This window comes from Cucurbita pepo, chromosome 6 (genome assembly GCF_057944985.1).
Source record: "Cucurbita pepo subsp. pepo isolate OVF chromosome 6, ASM5794498v1, whole genome shotgun sequence".
Taxonomy (NCBI): domain Eukaryota; kingdom Viridiplantae; phylum Streptophyta; class Magnoliopsida; order Cucurbitales; family Cucurbitaceae; genus Cucurbita; species Cucurbita pepo.
In genome coordinates, this window is record NC_141803.1 from 4640437 (window position 1) to 4661473 (window position 21037).

Sequence of the window (21037 nt, forward strand, 5' to 3'; positions counted from 1 at the left end):
TTACGTCCTTTTTGTAATTGTTTAAAAAAAATTTAAGGGTATTTTTGAAACAAAGTTTATTTTTTATTTTTTAAAATTTAATAAAATTTGATATTTTTTAAATTTAGTGTAAATACTATCATGTTATTGTGATATATTTAAATATTATAATTAAAAGTCAAAATAATTAAAGCTTGTTCATGGTCGATGGCATAATTGTTTTAAATAAATAAATAAATAAATAAATAAATAAACAAAACCCAATACTTCATTCCTTGCACGAGCTGGATTCCCTCCTCAGCCTTCATTTCCTTCGTAACAATACTGAGAATAAACAAAATTTCAAACGAGAAGAATCCCAAAATCCGAAGCATTTTTGATCAATTCTTTCCCCTTTTGACATTGTAATGTAATCCAAATCCAAATCCAACTTCCCGAGGTAGATGACAGATCGTAGTTCGACTTTGGTGTTCTTGAATACAAATTTCGTCTTCTTATGTCTTCTCCGTCTCTGATTCTTTTCTCTGAGTTGTGTTCATCGAATCTCACTACATTTTTTTCTCTTATTTGCTTGATTGCAACGCCACCCATTTCTCTGAATTTCTTATTTCTTTGGAATCAGTTCACTTCGAAGGTATCTTTCACTTACCCTGTTTGTATTTTCTGAAATGGAAATGGAAAAAACTCGATTCTACTTCATTTACTGTTGATATGTTATCTGGGTTTGGTTTTTTTTTTTTTTTTTTTTTTTTTTTTGCTTTGTACTGGTGATGAACTGTTGGAACTTAGCGGATTTGGTTTAGTAATCTCTGACCCATTTATCTGGGATTTGTTTCTTTTGCCTTTTTTTTTGTGTTGGATGTTGGAAATTTGAAGTGTTTGAGCGTTGGATGTTTGATTGTTGTGCTTGAGAATTTTTTGAATGAGATGCAGATCAAGTGTTTGATGAAATGGAAGCGAAGATATGGTGAAATCTGAGTGATATTGTGATTATTCATGTTTGTTCTTCTTTCATGTTTTCTCTTTTTAATACGTGTGTATTGTTTAGTATGAGTTATGAGTCTTCTTCTTGCAGGGTTTTGTGATGGATTAAGCCAGTGGATTGATAATTGGGAAGCAGGAAGGGAGGAGATGAAGGGGGAGTCATCTGGGCTGATTATTGGAATTTCTATAGGAGTTGTGATTGGTGTTCTTTTGGCGATTTCGACTCTCTTTTGCTTTAGGTACCAACGGAGACGATCTCAGATAGGAAATAGCAGTTCCCGGAGGGCTACGACGATTCCTATTCGTATCAATGGTGCTGACTCTTGCAATATTCTATCAGACTCAACCTTAGCTCCAGAGTCACCTGTTAAATCTGGCCACAATGGCATGTCACAATGGCTTGATGGATTCAGGAAAAGTAATGTGGTTGCAGCTTCTGGAATATTCGAGTATTCGTACAGGTATGTGTTCTTACAAACTCTGTAGTGATAGGTTTGGTAAATGATCTTTTAATCGTTTCTGATATAGAGTGGCTTGATAGTTCTCGAGACCTGTGTTTGAATTCGATGTTATTGCTGGACGTATCTTGAGAACCACTAGCTCCTTAGGACCGGACCTTAGAGTTTTGTTCTTTGATATGGCAGGGATCTGCAAAAGGCTACGTCCAATTTCACAACTGTAATAGGACAAGGAGCGTTCGGCCCTGTTTATAGAGCTCAAATGGCAGGCGGTGAAACGGTTGCGGTTAAGGTGCTTGCAACTGATTCCAAACAAGGCGAGAAAGAGTTCCAAACAGAGGTGATTCATCATTCTTCAAATATTTTGATAATCTTATTCTTATGCTGTTTGAAGCCTTCATCTGGATAGACTGTTTGACAGAATTTAATGAATGTGCTCTGTTTTGTTGTGATATAATGAAAGATTTTATGCATCTTTATCTTTAAACAATCACCCATTCTTACTGATTGATTCATAACAGCTTCGTGCTTTTTGTTTATCCGATTCATCCATTAAACCTTCTTCGGTTTACCAGGTTATGCTTCTCGGAAGGTTGCATCATAGAAACCTCGTAAATTTGGTCGGTTACTGTGCTGAAAAAGCCCAACATATACTTGTATATGTGTATATGAGCAAAGGAAGCTTGGCTTCTCACTTATACGGTAAGAAGTCTAATATAAAGTACAAGCATTAGTTAATTTAAATGCAAAATGAGCCAAACATATATTATTATAACATCTTTCTTCATGCATACGTTTTGAGAGGGCTATCTGTGAGATCTCACATCGGTTGGGGAGGAGAATGAACCATTCTTTATAAGGATGTGGAAACCTCTCCCTAGATGACACATTTTAAAAACCTTGAGGGGAAGACTGAAAGGGAATGCCCAAAGAGGATAATATCTGCTAGTCGGGGCTTAGGCCGTTACAAATGGTATTAGAGCTAGACACTGGCGATGTGTCAGCGAGGAGGCTGAGCCCCGAAGGGGGGTGGACACGAGGTGGTGTGCCAGTAAGGACGCTGGGCCTCGAAGGGGGGTGGATTGTGAGATCCCACATCGGTTGGGGAGGAGAATAAAATATTCTTTATAAGGGTGTGAAAACCTCTCCCTAGCAGACACGTTTTAAAAACCTTGAGGGGAAGCCCAAAGAGGACAATATCTGCTAGCGGTGGGCTTGAGCCGTTACACTATCCCTCTCCCTAATTCCCACAAATGGACAATCCACCAAAATGACTCCCCTCTAAAGTCCCTAAACCCCCCTTTTGTATAAGCAAACCACCTTACCTAATCACTACCATGCACTTACTAATATCCTACTAATATTCTTAATATGACGCCTATTAGTACTCTCACCGCGTCTCCTTGAAGGAACGTCTTTTTTTGGTTAAAATGACGGTACAATATACTTCTTTATCAGTTTCTCGGGAAGTGACATACTCTCTTTGGTTTGCAGGAGGTAAGAATGAACCATTGAGCTGGGATCTGCGGGTTCGTGTGGCATTAGATGTTGCACGGGGACTGGAATATCTCCATGATGGTGTAAGTTATGATATAACCTTGATGGACACCGAGTTTACTAGCTTTTGCAACCTTATAAATCAATCTTGGGGTATTTCTATGATATTACTGCAGGCCGTTCCACCGGTAATACATCGGGATATCAAGTCTTCAAATATTTTGTTGGATGATTCCATGAGGGCTAGGGTATGTTTTCTTTCATTTGTCAAAGAATCGATATGACGAATTATAATTTGTTCTTGAAGTGTTTATATATGTTGTTTGCTTATTCTTGATCAAGCAGGTTGCCGATTTCGGGCTTTCCAGAGAAGAGATGGTCGAGAAACATGTATCCAATATTCGTGGAACTTTTGGGTACCTAGATCCCGAATATATATCTACTAGAAAATTCACAAAGAAAAGTGACGTTTACAGCTTTGGAGTATTGCTTTTCGAGCTTATAGCTGGCAGAACCCCACAACAAGGCCTTATGGAGTATGTTGAACTTGTAAGTTCTCTATCTTCTCGTCGTCAATATTTTCGACAAAAATAAATATTCTTTCACGATTCTTTTCTTGAATGGAAACATTTTTTGAGACATGAAGCTTGTTTAATTCCCGACTTTAGTCTGCCAAGTTAAGGCCAAAATTGGCGTTCCAACTTATATGTATTTTCGTTACGAGATGTATAGGCAGCAATGACTTCGGATGGGAAAGTTGGGTGGGAAGAAATTGTGGACGATCATTTAGATGGAAACTTTAATGTACAAGAGCTGAACGAAGTTTCATCTCTTGCATATAGATGTGTTAACCGTAGCCCTCGAAAACGTCCTTCCATGAGAGATATCGTACAAGTGATCTCACGGATTAACAACTTTAGGCTCGAGCAAAAGCATCATAGAAAATCTCTGTCAGCCATGACAGATGATGTTTCTATTGATATCGACCACTCCGAGCACTTTAGAAAGGATTCAATGGACAGTGCTTCTGATACCCATGAAATCTAGACCATAGCTTCCCTTTTTGGTTTTTCTCTTGATTGTTTGTCTTGTGATTCTATTCTCTTTGACTGTGTATGATAGCTGATTCTTCCATTTTTCTTTAATGACCTTGAAATTTTGTACATTACTCAGAATAGAGAGCTTTGTATAGTTTCATCATTGTAATGACTCACAATTGTGAATGAGAACTTTCCTCGAGTAGTTTGTGAATGAAAACATCAAAATATTGTTCGTTTTTGTCACTTTCTATATGCAGTAGGTAGAACTTTTAAAGCCTACCGCTAGCAGATATTGTCCTCTTTGGCCTTTCCCTCTCGGGCTTCCCCTCAAGGTTTTTAAAACGTGTCTACTATGGAGAGGTTTCCACACCCTTATAAAGAATGTTTCGTTCTCCTCTCCAACCGATGTGGAATCTCACAATCCACCTCTTTGGGGGCCTAGTGTTCTTACTGGCACACCATCTCGTGTCCACCCTCTTCAGGGCTCAGCCTCCTCGCTGACACATCGCCCGGTGTCTAGCTCTGATACCATTTGTAACGGCCCAAGCCCACCACTAGCAGATATTGTCCTTTTTGGGCTTTCCCTTTCGAGCTTCCCCTCTAGGGAGAGGTTTCCAAACTCTTATAAAGAATGATTCGTTCTCCTCGCCAATCGATGTGGGATCTCAAAACAAAAATCTACCTTCACCATTAATAGTCAATGTGGGCTTCGCTGGCTCGAGAAAGAAAGGAAGATAGAGAGAGCCATTCGCGACGATAAGATGACTGAGAGAGATATGTTTGGAGCAGTTAATGAACAACATCCTTAGTGAAAACTGATTGTAGGTGTTGAAAAATAAAGGCAATCACACCTAGATCTAGGCTGGTAACTGGGGCCAGAGCAATTAAAACACAGGGAATGGGATATGTTCTTTCCTTATAAGTATCATGGAAAATCTTCTCTTTGGTTAGTTTTCATACGAGTTGGCTTATTCACACAGAGTAGATGTGAGATCCCACGTTGATTGGAAAAGGGAACGAAACATTCTTTATAAGGGTGTGGACGCTGAGCCCCGAAGGGGGTGGACACTGGGCGGTGTGCTAGCGAGGACGTTGGGCCTCAAAGGGGGGTGGATTATGAGATCCCACATCGGTTAGAGAGAGGAATGAAGCATTCTTTATAAGGGTGTGGAAACCTCGTCCTAGTAAACGCATTTTAAAAACCTTGAGGGAAAGCCCAAAGAGGATAATATCTACTAGCAGTGGACTTCGGCTATTATAGTAAACGCATTTTAAAAACCTTGAGGGAAAGCCCAAAGAGGATAATATCTACTAGCAGTGGACTTCGGCTATTACAGTGGAACTAGAGTTAAAGCTTACACAAGTCTACTAATGTGAGCTCATGTGAAAGGAGATACTCATATCAAACAATAGAAAAAGTCGAAAAGTCGGTTTAGAAGTGCAACAAAAGTCCTCATCTCTCGAGTAACCGAGCACTTGCCCGTCCTCTAAAATCAACATCGCTATGGCAAGTGGAAGTAACCCCACACAAGGAGTCGAGTCAAAAATTCAAATTTTGAATTGAGGTTCATCTACTCCCAAACCAACCCCATTCCAACATTTAAGACTCTCATTCAATTCCTACTGTCCAAGAATACTATCCTTGTTCTTTTCTCTCCAAATGTTCTATTGCTGTCCATGTGCATCAATGGAGCTTTAAAAGCTGTACTGTCCTGATGTAGCAGCAAAAGTAAATGATGTTCTATCATTTAGGCTTACCCAAATTAGTTGCATATGGTAGATGCATTTCTTTAAATACACCTCCCATGTAGTGTCGAGGTTTTTCACAACCCGTTCTACAAAAATCGAGCCTTTGATTTATTGATATGTAGAAGTACGTGTTTTAGTATAATGTTCGAGTCTCAGGTCTTAAGCATCTTATTATTACGACAATGAGTTCGATTAATCTGCTTATTCCAGTGAACAAAAGAAACTCCATGGGTAGGGCCCAATAATCAAAAGAGGGCGAACTTGGTTCGTTACAGGACAAGGAAAGGCTAAACTGGAACCATTACATTTGGAAGAGAGGACTGATTTGAGTTTGAACTCATCGTTTGATTCAGAGTCCTACCCTAGAGCTAGTTTGTTATACTACTTTGATTCAGAGTCCCGCCCTAGTAGGAAACTGCAGGCTTGAGAGACCTCCTTGCCTGAAAGAAAGAAGGGAAGAGCTAGTCTCTGCCTTTCGATCGTGCAAGTTAGTCTCTTTCCCTTGCTCGTATTTCATGCATCTGTGAAGGTGAAGATACTCAGTATAGTTTCACCTTGATCGTTATATATATGAATCGGGAATCCTTACATAACGATTCGAAGTGGAATTCGAATGAGTTAAATAATACCGTTATAAACTCGAAAACAAATGATAGACCACAAACTTTGTGTTGGCTTCCTTATCTTCATGGTTTGCAAATCACAACAAAACAAGGAAGCAAAGCTTTAGGATTGAGCAAGTAAAGCTCTTCAATGGTGGAATGTAATCCCACTTTGCCAGCCAAAGAGTCAAACCCTGCTTGGCCAACCATATCTTTGATGTTCTCCAATGGCCTATGAACCCTCCCTGCAATCACTCTGCAGATTATCAATGCTTTCTTCACCGAGGTTTCTTCGGTTGTTTCAATGGTTTCGAAAGCTTTCCCGCTCGTCGAAGTCGTGAAAACTCCTACTCCTTCTTTCATATCCTTCTCTGCTGAGAAACCATTCCTTATAATTCTGCAGACACTGCATTTCTGTGATATGCAGAGGGTGGACGAGCCGTTTAGTCCAAGAGTGCAGGCTAATGTCGTCCCGTAAAACCTCAGCAGCTCGTTCCCATCCGCGAGGCATCGAGGGTGTTTCTTTGAAAGCTTGCTTGCCTTGATCTTCACCATTTCCCTGTGTTCTTCAAATCCTGCTAATGCTTTTTGCATATTGTGAACTTTGAAAACTCGTTCGATTCGGTTACTGTTGTTCTCCGACTTCGACAAGTTTGTTCGACATATTATTTCGACAATCTTCCTTGATGAATCGCCCTCCACAAGCTCGGTAACTGAGAAAAAAAGAACAGAAAGAAACGTGAAACTCCATGAACGTCTGAACACGAAGACGAGTAGCCATTTTGGCAAACCAATAGAAACATTATCAGTAAGGATATGTATCTAACCAGCATGCTTGGAGAGATGGTGAGACTCAGCAGCCTCCAATTTGCAGAACTGCTCTCCACATTTATGGCAAGTAACCATCGAAAACGTCCTACCGTTCGATTCAGTTAGCGGCATGAACCGTTTGCTCGTACGAACTTCCCCACCTCCCTTGGATTTAGCAGTACTCCCATCTCTATAGGACAAAAGAGAAGGAAGCTTTCTTGTTGCAGATATGGAGGTAGTACTAGAAGGGGAGTTGGACCCCGGACCGGGAGTTCCGGGCCTTAGTGTACCGAAAAATGGCGAATTCCCGCCTCCACCCCTGCTAAGATCAGAATTTCCCCCACCCTCTTGGTGGAAGCTTCCAAAACCAGTGATCTTGAGCTCACACTTTGAGTTGCTTAGTATTACTTCATGAGCAATCGGGTTGAGGAACTCGCTGCTACCGATCGACCTCGGGCTGCAAATTGGCGGGTTTTCGATGTGCCTCTTGCTTCCATGGATGACGTCTTTGAGATTCGCTATGGACCTTGAACAGCCAGACCTTCCTGAAGAACAGCCTGACTTTTTGGCTGCTTTCTTTGTTGTGATTGTGTTCAGTTGTTTCCTGCACTTTGGATCATACACTTCTGATGGCTCTGGTTTGCAGGGGAAGGACTTTTTCAGAGAAAACCAAACTTTTGGCATGTTTTCTTTCTCCTCTCCCTTCAAATCATTGGAACGTTACGCTCCTCCACGTCTCGACGTCCAACCATTAAGCTTGGCAAGCAGCATCGTGTCGAAACAGGTCGAAGAAGATGACCCAGGCGTCGACAGAGATGAAGGAAACAGAGCAGCTATGGATGCTAGAGAACATAGAGAGATGCAGAGGAAAACAACATCTATATATACATGTGTGTGTAATTTATTACTGAAACTCAAATAATTATTATTTCTATAGGCCAAGAACTCGGACCTCTTAACTAGCCTACTATTTACGATAATTTTTGCTTAGTACTGCGACTGATCGTGGCATTGAGACCTACAAAAAGAACGTTGGAACACCATGTAGAGCTTGGATACTACAACGAAACGAAACGACAAACGTTGTGCTTATGAGTTGCTAGAACTCATACGTTATAGGTAGTAGTAGATAGCATCTCAATGTTCGTCTCTCGAGTTTTGTATCTGTTGGGTGTCTCGAGATTTATTGGTCAAAAGTATTTGAATTTCTTGACATATATGGAATGGTACTCTGGCTAAGGTAACATAATTTTACTACTTAAATTAGGCTATTTAAGTTTAAATTATTATTATTTTCTTAGAATTTTGTGGAGTAATTATACATTTTCTCGGGAGACTAAATTAATAAAATTATCCAAGTTTGTATGGTTGTAAGTTCAATAATTATTTGAACTTTCTAAAAAAGTTAAAAATACAATCACGGTTATGTTTTGGATGAAAATTATTAATACTTTGTTAGGACATATGGACCATATCGATGGAGATCGAGATGACAAGATGAGATACGACGTTGCATCGAGAGGCCTTGGCCCCCAGCAGAAGCAAAGTCGAGCCGAATGACTTGGCCTAATGTAGAGGCAAGTCGGATGTGTAGTAGACGATTAAACAAGCACGCGCCAGCGGCGTGTGTGGTTGAACAAGCTTGGATTCCGCACAGACGATGTTCGATTGACGAAGACAAACCTCGCCTAAGGTTCGACGAAGCCACAAAGCAGGGGCGAAAAATATATATGGGGCTTAGTTCCCCTTAAGGCTGGTCGTGAGCGTTTCAAGATCACGACGCCGTGCGGTAAAAAATGTAGGACCGTGACAATTAAAACTAATTGTAATAATATTTTTTTTAAAGAATATTTTTGTAGATAAAGTTATAAAATTTAAAAATATTTTTATTAATTTAACTTTAAATAAGCAAAAAAAAAAAAAAAAAAAAATCATAAATTATTTCAATAGAAAACGAGGGGCCTTCCCGCCACTTCACATGCACGCTGACGTAATCCATCCCCTCGCGGCATCTTCTAAGAAAATTGAATCCTCATTCAAATCTGGACCGTCCCATCACTCATCCATCCAACGGCCGCGATTCCGATCCGCGTACTTCAATTTTATTGGCTCATCTCACGAGACCCATCTCACTATATATACCAAATACTGTCTCCTTCCTTATCGTGATTATTTATTGCTCTCTCTCTCTCTCGCGACCTTGCCGGAAAATTGCTTCCTATTTTCTCTTCAATTCTTTCGTTCGTCTTCTCCGTCCAACAGATCTTAACTAATGGCCGGTAGAGGCAAAACCCTAGGATCCGGTGCCGCTAAAAAGGCCACCTCAAGGAGTAGTAAAGCCGGGTTGCAGTTTCCCGTCGGTCGTATTGCTCGTTTTCTCAAAGCCGGCAAGTACGCCGAACGTGTTGGTGCCGGTGCTCCGGTCTACCTCGCTGCCGTCCTTGAATACCTCGCCGCTGAGGTATGCTATTTTGGAACTTTTTCCTTTTTTTTTTTTTTTTGGTTTCTGTCGCTGTGAGGGTTTTGTGAAATTGAGCACGCCGTATGGATCTAGGGTTTCGAATTTTCACCCAATTCGTGTTCTATTTCTCAATTCCTTCATAGGCGTTTGAGAATTAGATTGATTTTCTTGCTTTTGGGATTAACTCGAAGGATTCTTGATGTTTAGGTTTTGGAGCTCGCTGGAAACGCTGCTAGAGATAACAAGAAAACGCGTATTGTTCCTCGTCACATTCAGCTCGCTGTACGTAACGATGAGGAGCTCAGCAAGCTTTTGGGCGATGTGACTATTGCCAATGGCGGTGTTATGCCCAACATTCACAATCTGCTTCTACCCAAGAAAACAGGGACTTCATCTAAGAACGCTGGTGGTGATGATGAACCCTAAATTTGTTTGTAGTAGCAACGGATGAACTGAATCATTGAATGCTCTGATGAAATTTGGCTTCGGTCATGACAGTGCTCTCTCTTACTCTGTTAGATTTTTCAATTTCCCCCCTTCTTTTGACATTATTTTTCTTAGATTACGGATCTTTGCTTATGAAATTTGTAACAGTTCAAGGTGTAGTGCTAGAATTTCACTAGTGTTGTGAATATCATCATCATCACCATCTATTAATATCACCTCCTACTTGTTCTTCATACATGATCATGGAAATCTTGAACTTTGGTTGCCATATTTAGTGTAGAACCCTTCTTTAATATCGAGCTTTTGGGACTCTGGTGACATCAAAATTGAAGACAAGAAATATTTAACTGATAATCTTACACAATCTATATATACAAACTATGGTGAATAATGCTCCAACTGCCAAGAACTTCAAAACTAGATTTTTTTTTTACAGAAGAATCAACAAAGGTGAAAAAACTTCCAAGAATTCTAATTGTGCTCTGGGCACATTGGCAATTCATGGAGCTTCTTCATATTGCTAAAGAATTTGCCTATGTCCAAAATGGAGCCTAACAATTCAGAGAGTTGGGCACCTTTTCAATGGCTGATAAGATAACCTATGGACTTTCATCATCTGAACTTGAACTTGAGCTACCCATCCGACGATCAGTAATTGCAGGGAAAATCAGCTGGTTTAGATTGGGAGGAGGTGGGTGGCGTGGGTCAGAAACTGGAGCTGAAGGGGGCTGATTGGTATCAGAAGACGATGATGGGGGAGGAGGTGGGTGGGGTGGACCAGAAACTGGAGCTGAAGAGGGTTGATTGGTATCAGAAGACGATGATGGGGCAGGAGGTGGGCGGCGTGGAGGAGGAGGTGGTGAGTGGCGTGGAGGAGGAGGAGGAGGTGAGTGGTGTGGAGGAGGAGGAGGAGGTGAGTGGTGTGGAGGAGGAGGAGGAGGTGAGTGGTGTGGAGGAGGAGGTGGGTGGCGTGGAGGAGGGGGAGGGGGTGGGTGGCGTGGGTCAGAAACTGGAGCTGAAGGGGGTTGATTGGTATCTGGAGTCGACGACGACGACGGGGGTTGATTGGTATCAGGAGACGACGAGGGTGGTTGATTGGTATCAGGGGACGACGACGAGGGTGGATTGGTATCAGAGGACGACGACGTGGGTTGATTGGCATCCGAAGACGAGGACGGGGGTTGATTGGCATCCGAAGACGAGGACGGGGGTTGATTGGCATCCGAAGACGAGGACGGGGGTTGATTGGCATCCGAAGACGAGGACGGGGGTTGATTGGCATCCGAAGACGAGGACGGGGGTTGATTGGCATCCGAAGACGAGGATGGGGGTTGATTGGCATCCGAAGACGGAAGGGAGGGATTGATATCAGAAGAAGATGCTGCCTTTCTGTGCCCCTTCGCCTGCTTCACCTGTTTTTTCTGTGCATCCTTTATCTCCCGGCATGTCTTATCTATCATTATCAAGAAATCTCGCACTATTACGAACAACCTTAAGCCCTCATCCTTCCCAGCATTTCCATGGAAGTAATCACCCGTGCTTTTCACCATTTCCATGATCTTTTTTTCTTCTGCCAGGAGAGCCATGATAGTAACCTCAGCATTCTGCACAAAGCTTTTCAGTGTCCGATGAAATCGACTTTCTTCACCTAGATTCTCCATGTCTTTGTTCAAAAAGTCTCTTGAAGTCAACAGTCCATGGCCAAGTTTAGAAACGGTACCAGTCAAGGCATCGGCATCTATGGTCGCTGCTTTCCTCACATTCTGAAGTTCGCCGCTCAACCCCGACACGACCTCAAGACCCAAGTTACGGAAATGCTCGTCTGGATCGTGAGTAGTTCCATCCAGCATCTCCTTTGATGAGGTGCTTGAGAAGCTTTGGCTTCCAGTGGCATTCCTGGCGGCTCTTATCCCTTCTGTGCGGATTATCTCCTGAACTACAAAGTGCAATAGTGTAGTCTTCCCATCTTTTCCTTTCACATCTGACAATTTTAAGAGAGTGTCCAATTTGAATGCTTGCGCCCCACCTCGAAAAGTTCCATCGTTCATCCGATTACCCGTCTTAAGAACAGCTTCTAGCAGTTTGAGGAACAGCCTGCTGCTCTTAAGTTCCTTGCAAGCGACCTGTCCAGTTATGATGTAAAGTCGACCAATCCAAAGTTAGGAAGTTCAGGGACAGAGGAGAAACAAACTCGTTCGATACCGATATCGGCCTAACAATGATATTGAGAGTTCTAAGTACTAAAAAGTAATAGTGGCAAATGTTGTACCTCCAAGTTAGCAAAGGACTCTTTAGTGATGGCGATGTCCTCCTGAATAGTGCTCATGAATAGCAGAGATTCCATCCTTTTGAAAGCAAATGGGATATCGACTATCGTTTTAAGGAACCGCTCGGCATTTCCGAGTTGAGAAGTCTCCCCACTGAACAGTCTAAGCTTGAGTTCTTCTTCTGGTGTTGGTGCCATCCTCAGTAAGTTCTCAAGAAGTTCAGCAGGAAGATCAGTTCCTGATACACGTTAGAATATGATCAAGACCATATCATGAGAATATAAGATGCGCAGCAAAAAAAAATTATGCATGCCATTGAGAAAATGGCTGCTGAAAACAGGCAGATAAGTAAGATAGATATGTTATGTAGATTACAGAGGCACCTTCCTTTTTACCTTCAGGAAGATTTTCTTCCCGCCACACGGTGTTCAATAACAATGACACGCGTAATAATTCCTACCGTTATAGAAATGGCACCAAGAAACTAATTAGCAAATTTGTAACAGCCAAAATCCACTAGATATTATCTTCTTTGGGCTTTTTGTTTCAGATTTTCCCTCAAGGTTTTTAAAACGTGTCGGTTAGGAAGAGGTTTCCACACTCTTATAAAGGGTGTTTCATTTTCCTCCCAACCAACGTGGGATCTCATAATCCACCCCCTTCAGGAGCCAGCGTCCTTGCTGGCACTCGTTCCCCTCTCTAGTCGATGTGGGACCCCCCAATCCACCCCCTTTGGGGCTCAGTCTCCTCATTGGCACATGCCTAATGTCTAGCTCTGATACCATTTGTAACAGTCCAAGTCTACCGCTAGCAGATATCGTCCTCTTTTGACTTTTCCTTTGGGACTTTCCCTCTAAGTTTTTAAAACGCGTTTGCTAGGGAGAAGTTTTCATACCCTTATAAAGGGTGTTTCGTTCTCCTCTCCAACCGACGTAGGATCTCACAAATTTGATTCTCAACCCAAGGAGTATTGTGAGTATTGTCTTAGGTATGCCAGCTATTTTGTTTTTGCATCATTCAATAAGCTAGAGATGAGAGGCTCCTACAATTTATAGGCTCAATAGGCTCAAGAAAGTCAATATCGGGTAAGATTACCTTCATGAAGTGCATCACAAACTTCTTCTCTTGTCACATTCAGTGCTCGTAAAAGAATGGACAGATTTTGCGCTTTCTTTGCATCAATGATCTGAATGAACTGCTGTACAGGATCTTTTGATGTTGTCTCCTTCTTACCATCAGTTTTGCTTTTATCTGCTGGTGCATATCCAAAAAGAGTTTCAATCATCTCCTCGTTGAATCTGTATGAATTAGATTAAATGCTTTCAGCAACTTGTAAAACTATTTAAAAGCAATGGTGGTGCAAAAGGAGTGAAACTTATAATAACATACTGGAAAGACCCTGCTTTTATCTGATGCCAGACCATGGTATTATCTGGGTTTGCAAGAACTTTGTCCCAGAAAAACGGTTTCAATTTGGCTTTGGGGACACCCGAATCGTCCATACCATTATCACCACCTAAAGCAGAACCCCTTGGAGGTCGAGGTGCATTTCCACCTTTGGGTGCAAATGGCGGTGGCCGAGGAGCATTACCACTTCCGGGAGGTGGTGGTGGGCGAGGGCCTGCCCTGTTGGCTCCAGGTGGTGGAGGTGGAGGAGGTCCAGAAGGGCGTCCTGAATTTCCAGGAGGTACAGGAGGGACAGCTGAATTTCCAGGAGGTACAGGAGGGACAGCTGAATTTCCAGGAGGTACAGGAGGGAGACCTGAACTTCCAGGAGGTACAGGAGGAAGACCTGAACTTCCAGGAGGTATAGGAGGAAGACCTGAAGGAGGAAGACCTGAACTTCCAGGAGGTACAGGAGGAAGACCTGAATCTCCAGGAAGTTCTGGTGGTGGTGCAGGTGGTGGAGGCAGAGGAGGAGTAGCCATGCTGGATGGAGGCTTAAAAGACTTAGGGCGTTCAGGAGGCAGGGGAACAGCCCTGCCAGGAGGAGGCTTCAGAGGAGGCATAATCTCTGAGTTGACTGGCACTGCTCCAGGAGGAGGTGGCAGCAAATTATTAGAACTCCCAGCCAAATTCACTGATCCAAAAGATGAATTATTGACAATTCCAGCAGCTTCAAAAGATGGAGGCCCCTGCATCGAAATACGTGCACCATCAGAGACAAGCTGCAGGCTACCATCCAAAGATGGAGCTCTCTGGTGTTGACTCAAGCTAGATGCTTGATTCATGAACTTGTCTTCCTTATAAGAATTCCCGAAGGCAGAAAAATTTGGTGAAGAATCTGAAAGGTCATGAAAAAACGTTAAGATAAACTAAAATAGAGTTTCAAAACAAGCTTGTAAGAACACAGAATAGAGTAGTACTCACTTATGCTCAAGCTTAGGAGAGGCCTTGCATGATTTTCATCATTTTGCTTCATTCTGGAGCTAATACTATTATAGCATATAAAGAGCAGAGCTACAATAATAAAAGTCACTGTTGCTGTTACAACAACAGCAATGATAATTGTTTGTTGATGATCAGATTTCTTTTCTTTTTGACTACTTGTGCTAGAAAGTTTTATTGAAGTATGTTCGAGATCTGAAGATTTCGACACTTCTTTAGCACTTCGATGCCATCTCGAACTTAACTTCCTTCTAAAACTACCAGGCATCAAAAACAATGACTCCAGATATGTGGTGTACCAAGCTTTAGAATTGTAGTCGTTTCCAGAGACGTGAAAATTCTTTCTTAAACAATCTAAAAGAGTTTGCTTCATCTGGGGATGCATGGCGCTTAGCATTCTGTTTGTTTTTCCTTTCGTCAGCATCTGACATTCAAAATTAATACCATTTGTGCTTTCGGGTCTTTCTTCAAAGCACAATTCAGTACCATCTGCAGCTTCCTTTAACTGAAGCAAATCCAAGTTGCATTTAAACAGTAACAGCTCAGCCTGCAGCAATGTTTTGAATTTAAAATAAGTAAACCTCAGCTTAGGATGTGTGCAGATCTTAAGCCACTAATAAACCAAGAGACAGAAGACACATAGAAATAAACAAAAGGGTGAGGTACATATTTTTCTAACATAGCAGTTGGGAATAACTATTTTGTTTTTAGTTTTTTGCTTCTAAAACATATGTGGTAGGATTCAAGACTGCTCAACGATAATATCATCAGTACACAACTTTCGAAGATATAAAGCCAGAAACAAATTAGTAATTAAGGGTACGAATGCATATGTGACATCCCACATCAGTCGGGGAGAAGAAAACCTTGAGGGGAAGCCCGAAAAGGAAAGTCCAAAGAGGACAATATCTGTTAGCGGTGGGCTTGGGCCGTTATAAATGGTATCAAAGCTAGACACCGGGCGAGGAGGCTGAGCCCCGAAGAGGGATGGACATGAAGCGGTGTGTCAGCAAGGATGCTGGGCCCCGAAAGGGAGGATGGGGGGGGGGGGGGAGGGTCCCACATCGATTGGAGAAGGGAACGAGTGCCAGAGAGGACGTCAGACCCCGAAGGGGATGGATTGTAAGATCTCACATTGGTTGGGGAGGAGAACGAAGCATTCTTTATAAGGGTGTGGAAACCTCTCTCTAGCAAACGTGTTTTAAAAACCTTAGGGAAAACCCGAAAGGGAAAGCTCAAAGAAGACAATATCGGCTAGCGGTGGGCTTAGAAATTCCTATCACTAATCACCCGACCCCAAGATAATTTCCTTCACATTATGCTCTTCTCACTTATTGGGATTATTAAATATAACACAAACATGGTGAAGAACAAGCATAAGATCAATTATCTCCAAAACTAAACATAATTGCTGCACTTAATCGGTCTAAATAACATTCTAGAGTTGCAAGATCATATACTTTAAGCAAGGCAAAAAGGTTTAAGACAGATGAAGCTGAAATACGAACGAAAATTTGTTGTTCTAAAGAACATAAAAAGATATTAGTCTCATTCATATCATAAGCATAATTGCTCACCATCTCTGTGTCGATATCCCCAGTAATTGAGTCAGCTAGTTGACTCAGAATCAGCTCCTCTTCCTCGTGATCCTTCAAGCAAGTTGCTAAAGAAACACAGACAAGAATCACCAGAACAACCAAACATCTCCTTTTGGCAACACCCATAAGTTGTGGAAATGTCATTATAAAAGCATAATATCCTCACATTTTCATCTCTCCCCAACCCTAACTAAGATAACTCATCCAAACAATTCCAACCTTCAACAAAATCACCTCAAACTTTCAGAAACACGAATCCACGAAATCGCAGAACATCAAAACAAGAATTCCTGATAAAAAAGAAAAAAGAAATCGCAAAACAGAGCTCGACGATGATCGATTCCAATCATTTATTCCAGAAACAATCGGATAACGCAAGCAACCAAGGAGGCGATTCCATATTTAACGAAAAGATTGACAAAATAAGAGCGATGAAAGCCCCCTTACAAAAGACGAATCGATGATAATGAAGAGCAACAGACGCATTGGAAAGGCCTCCAATGAGACTCCGATTCTGACCAAATCCACCAAAAGAAGGTCGGAGGATTCGCCGACGCTGGAAACATTTGACCAAACGCGTTGGAGAGTTTTTTTGGACACAAGGTGCGGAAAACGAGACCACATTCAACGGTGGTATTGATTTTATTCAATTCGTTTTCTCTAAAACTTCTCAATCTAAATTCGTGGAGATTGCAAATCAGACATTTCCATTTCCTTCCTCAAAATTCTTCAACTAAATTTTGCCATTAAATCCACATTCCAAACCTCATAACAAAATACATATCAATTACGGTTAAACTATAATAGATACCACAATAGACATTATGAGTCTATATATCTGCTTCGATGAATTAGATTTTTATTAGTTATTACAGCTCTTACCGGTTTTTGTTTTTGTAGGTGTGATGTCCCACATTGGTTGGGGAGGAGAACAAACCACCATTTATAAATGTGTGCAAACCTTCCCGTAGCATAGGAGTTTTAAAGCCTTGAGGGGAAGCTCGAAAGGGAAAACCCAAAGAGGACAATATCTGCTAGCGGTGGGCATGAGTCGTTACAAATGGTATCAGAGCTAGACACCGGACGATGTGCCAACCTTCTCGCTCTTCCCCTAAGAAGGGTAGACACGAGGTGGTGTGCCAGTAAGGACGCTGGCCCCAAAGGGGGTGGATTTGGGGGTGGTCCCACATCAATTGGAGGAAGTAAAGAGTGCCAGCGAGGACGCTAGGTCCCGAAAGGGGGTGGATTGTGATGTCCCACATTGGTTGGGGAGAGAGGAAGGAAAGAGTACCAGCGAGGATGCTAGGTCCCGAAGGGGGGTGGATTGTGATGTCCCACATTGGTTGGGGAGGGAGGAAGGAAAGAGTACCAGCAAGGACGATGGGGTCCCGAAGAGGGGTGGATTGTGATGTCCCACATTGGTTGGGAGGAGAATAAACCACCATTTATAATAGTGTGGAAACCTTCCCCCAGACGCGCTTTAAAGCCCTGAGGAGAAGCCGGTGGATGTGAACAGTTACAGTAGGTATCGAGTTTTTAAATAAGATTTAGATTTGGATAATTTGTTACTAAATTATAATATTTTCTCGTATATAAACAATTTTTTGTTATTAAAATTCTCGCTCTATTTTGATATGGAAATTAAATTTTATTTTTTCTTCCAATTATATTTTATAAAATTTTAAGATTTTTTTTAATTAACAGCTAAATGAATATATATATATATATATATATATAAAGAAAAAAATATGGAATTTATGACTTTTTATTTTTATTTTTAAAGTCAATATGATATATTTTATTCACTCCAACTACACACAAATTGGTCGTTTTCTAAATTAAATTATTATTTTAAAAAATGTATGAAAAAAGCCATCCACATGGAAATGGCGTTTTCGATGTGGGCCCGCAATTTTTAAAAAGTCTCCAATTGGTCAATTTTGAATATACCGCCCCAAGGCGGGAACCCGAAACCGGAAACCGGAAACCGGAAACCTATTGCCTACTCCAAATTTCAACTTTATAAAATATTTTATTTATTATAATTGAATTTTCATTTTTTTTTATTTTATATAATTTTAGAAAATGTTTAATAAATATTTTTTTTAGTCATGTGAGTCGAGAATTTGAACTCCTAACTTTCGATAATACTGTATTTTAGTCAAACGTTGACAATTACATTGCATTTTTAAACGTTTTGGTTGATGATATATATTTTAATAAGTTGAAAAGTGTTCATATTAGCACAATTACAGGTCGAATGCACGACCTTGGATTTTCTATCGAACATCATGAGCTACATAATGTCGATTTTCGAACAAAATTTTAATTAACTATTTAGAATTTTAGAGGTATTTTTATTAATTTAGTCTTTCGATTTTTATGAAAAATATAAAAATAAAAAAAGAGAGGAAAAATAAAAACAAAATAACTATAATATATATACTGAGACATTCATCAATGGGGATGTAGCTCAGATGGTAGAGCGCTCGCTTAGCATGCGAGAGGTACGGGGATCGATACCCCGCATCTCCATTTCTTCCCCTTTTTTTCCCCCTTTTTCCAGAAGTGGGCTTGGGCCAGATCCAATCGGCCCAATCCTAATGCTTCCAATTTTCCTCATATTAATTTATTACTCTTCCTTTATTTTATTTTAAAAATTCCCTGAATAGCATTTAATAATTAATTATTTAAATATTAATTGACTTGATAAAACAGTGGTGAATTAATAATACCTTAAATAAATATAAAAATGTGTTGATATTGACTTTATTTATAATTAAAAATGAGTAAGCCAATAATTTATTATAAAATATAAGAATTTAAATTTATGACTTGCCTCTTTTTTATTTTCTAATTTTAATTTAATATATTTATGACTTAGTCATTAATTGACATTGATAATGTTCATAATTTCCTCTCTTTTTTTTTATTACATAATTATTATTTTCTCTATAAAATTGATTTTTTTATTAAAAAAAAACTATTTAAGAGAAATAGAAAAGGCCTGCCGACCTTGTAAATTGTTTGATGGAGTCTTGGCATCTCTTTTATTTATTTATTTATTTATTTATTTATTTATTTATTTTGACATTTTCAAATTGTGACAATTTAAAAAAGAAAAAAAAAAAAATATATATATATATATATATATATATATATATATATATCATCACAATTTTTTTTATTTTTTATTTTACTATCATTGTCTCAGGTCAAATGGTTTTTTTTTTTTTTTTTTTTTTTTCATTTTCAACTAATATTGTGAAATTAATTTGATATTCAAATTAAAAAAATCCATCATAATTGTAATGGCTCAGGTCCACCGCTAGCTGATATTGCCATTCGGGGCTCAAGGCTTTAAAACGCGTCTGCTAGCTAGGTGAAGGTTTCCACACTCTTATAAATGGTGGTTTATTCTCCTCGCTAGCTAGGTGAAGGTTTCCACACTCTTATAAATGGTGGTTTATTCTCCTCTTCAACCAATGTGGGACATCACAATCCACCACACTCTTATAAATGGTGGTTTATTCTCCTCTTCAACCAATGTGGGACATCACAATCCACCACACTCTTATAAAGTGTGGTTTATTCTCCTCTTCAACCAATGTGGGACATCACAATCCACCACACTCTTATAAATGGTGGTTTATTCTCCTCTTCAACCAATGTGGGACATCACAATCCACCCCCCTTCGGGGCCCAGCGTTATAAATGGTGGTTTATTCTCCTCTTCAACCAATGTGGGACATCACAATCCACCCCCCTTCGGGGCCCAGCGTCATCGCTCGATAGAAGAGCTTTTTTTGTCTCGGTCCCAATTCAACAATAAATAAGTCTGAACTAATTGAACGGTCCCAATTCAACAATAAACAAGTCCGAACTAATTGAACACTCTTTCCTTCCTCCAATCGATGTGGGACTGCCCCCAAATTCACCCTCCTTTGGGACCCAGCAAGAAGGCTGGCACATCGTTCAGTGTCTGGCTCTGATACCATTTGTAACGGCCGGAAAGGTTTCCACACCCTTATAAATGGTGGTTTGTTCCCCTCCCTAACCAATGTGGGACATCACAATAATTATCTGAAAACTCATTCAATCATAAATTCAATAAAAACCCGTCATAGTTATCCGAAATGGATAACATTTCAGACATATCAATTCAAGAAAACCCATCAAAAGTATCTAAAAGCTCAAGAAAACCCGTCAGAAGTATCTGAAAGCTCATTCAACAACGAACAACATTTCAGACATATAAATTCAAGAAAATCCGTCATAAGTATCTGAAACTCATTCAACAGCAACGAACAACATTTCAGACATTTTAATTCAAGAAAATTCATCATAAATATCTTAAATTCATTCAACAGCAGAGAATAACACTTCAGACGTTTAAATTCAAGAAAACCCGTCATAGGTACCTGAAACGACATTTAGGGTTTTGTTTAAATTGCAAAGTATTTAATATATGAATGTATACATTTATAGTCAAGTCCATTGTTTTTCCCTAGTGGCTATTATTATGTTTTGCATTCATATATATATATATATATATATATATATATATATATATATATATATAATAATAATAATAATAATAATAATAATAATAATAATAATAATAATAATAATAATAATAATAATAATAATAATAATAATAATAATAATAATAATAATAAAACACCAACCCTAAGTTGAAAAAGGCCCTAAAAAATAGGCATTTTTGGGACCTGTAATCTGCAATGCTTGAAGCTGCA

The 21037-nt window shown here is 40.0% G+C and overlaps 4 protein-coding genes and 1 non-coding gene across 9 annotated transcripts; 3 read left to right on the top strand and 2 right to left on the bottom strand.

The window, feature by feature from the left end:
- The first annotated feature begins 240 nt into the window (after positions 1-240).
- Positions 241-8363, top strand: LOC111796622 (calcium/calmodulin-regulated receptor-like kinase 1). 5 transcript variants are annotated; one of them, XM_023679331.2, is made up of 9 exons: positions 244-418; positions 602-613; positions 1055-1424; positions 1608-1761; positions 1997-2123; positions 2916-3001; positions 3095-3166; positions 3264-3467; positions 3651-4194. In XM_023679331.2, exons 3-9 carry the CDS (start codon positions 1111-1113, stop codon positions 3963-3965), a joined length of 1272 nt encoding a protein of 423 aa, XP_023535099.1. In that variant the 5' UTR covers positions 244-418; positions 602-613; positions 1055-1110; the 3' UTR covers positions 3966-4194. The 5 variants fall into 5 exon arrangements, with proteins under 5 accessions (XP_023535101.1, XP_023535099.1, XP_023535096.1 ...); XM_023679333.2 differs by lacking the exon at positions 3651-4194 and adding an exon at positions 7766-8363 and having other exon boundaries at positions 241-613; XM_023679328.2 differs by having other exon boundaries at positions 244-613.
- LOC111796621 (uncharacterized) lies at positions 6251-7803 on the bottom strand. The gene is made up of 2 exons (XM_023679326.2): positions 7137-7803; positions 6251-7022 (listed from the first exon to the last, which is right to left on the bottom strand). The coding sequence occupies exons 1-2, from the start codon at positions 7801-7803 to the stop codon at positions 6394-6396; spliced, it is 1296 nt and encodes a 431-aa protein (XP_023535094.1). The 3' UTR covers positions 6251-6393.
- Positions 8364-9283: 920 nt separating the features above from the next.
- LOC111796656 (histone H2A.6) lies at positions 9284-10262 on the top strand. Its single transcript, XM_023679374.2, has 2 exons — positions 9284-9580; positions 9788-10262. Exons 1-2 carry the CDS (start codon positions 9392-9394, stop codon positions 10004-10006), a joined length of 408 nt encoding a protein of 135 aa, XP_023535142.1. The 5' UTR covers positions 9284-9391; the 3' UTR covers positions 10007-10262.
- Positions 10263-10353: 91 nt separating this feature from the next.
- On the bottom strand, positions 10354-16997 carry LOC111796590 (uncharacterized). Its single transcript, XM_087124734.1, has 6 exons — positions 16260-16997; positions 14665-15229; positions 13684-14578; positions 13390-13592; positions 12297-12532; positions 10354-12150 (listed from the first exon to the last, which is right to left on the bottom strand). Exons 1-6 carry the CDS (start codon positions 16422-16424, stop codon positions 10627-10629), a joined length of 3588 nt encoding a protein of 1195 aa, XP_086980860.1. The 5' UTR covers positions 16425-16997; the 3' UTR covers positions 10354-10626.
- Positions 16998-18742: 1745 nt separating this feature from the next.
- On the top strand, positions 18743-18815 carry TRNAA-AGC (transfer RNA alanine (anticodon AGC)). Its single transcript has one exon. It is a non-coding gene; the product is annotated as a tRNA-Ala (tRNA).
- Positions 18816-21037: the final 2222 nt, after the last annotated feature.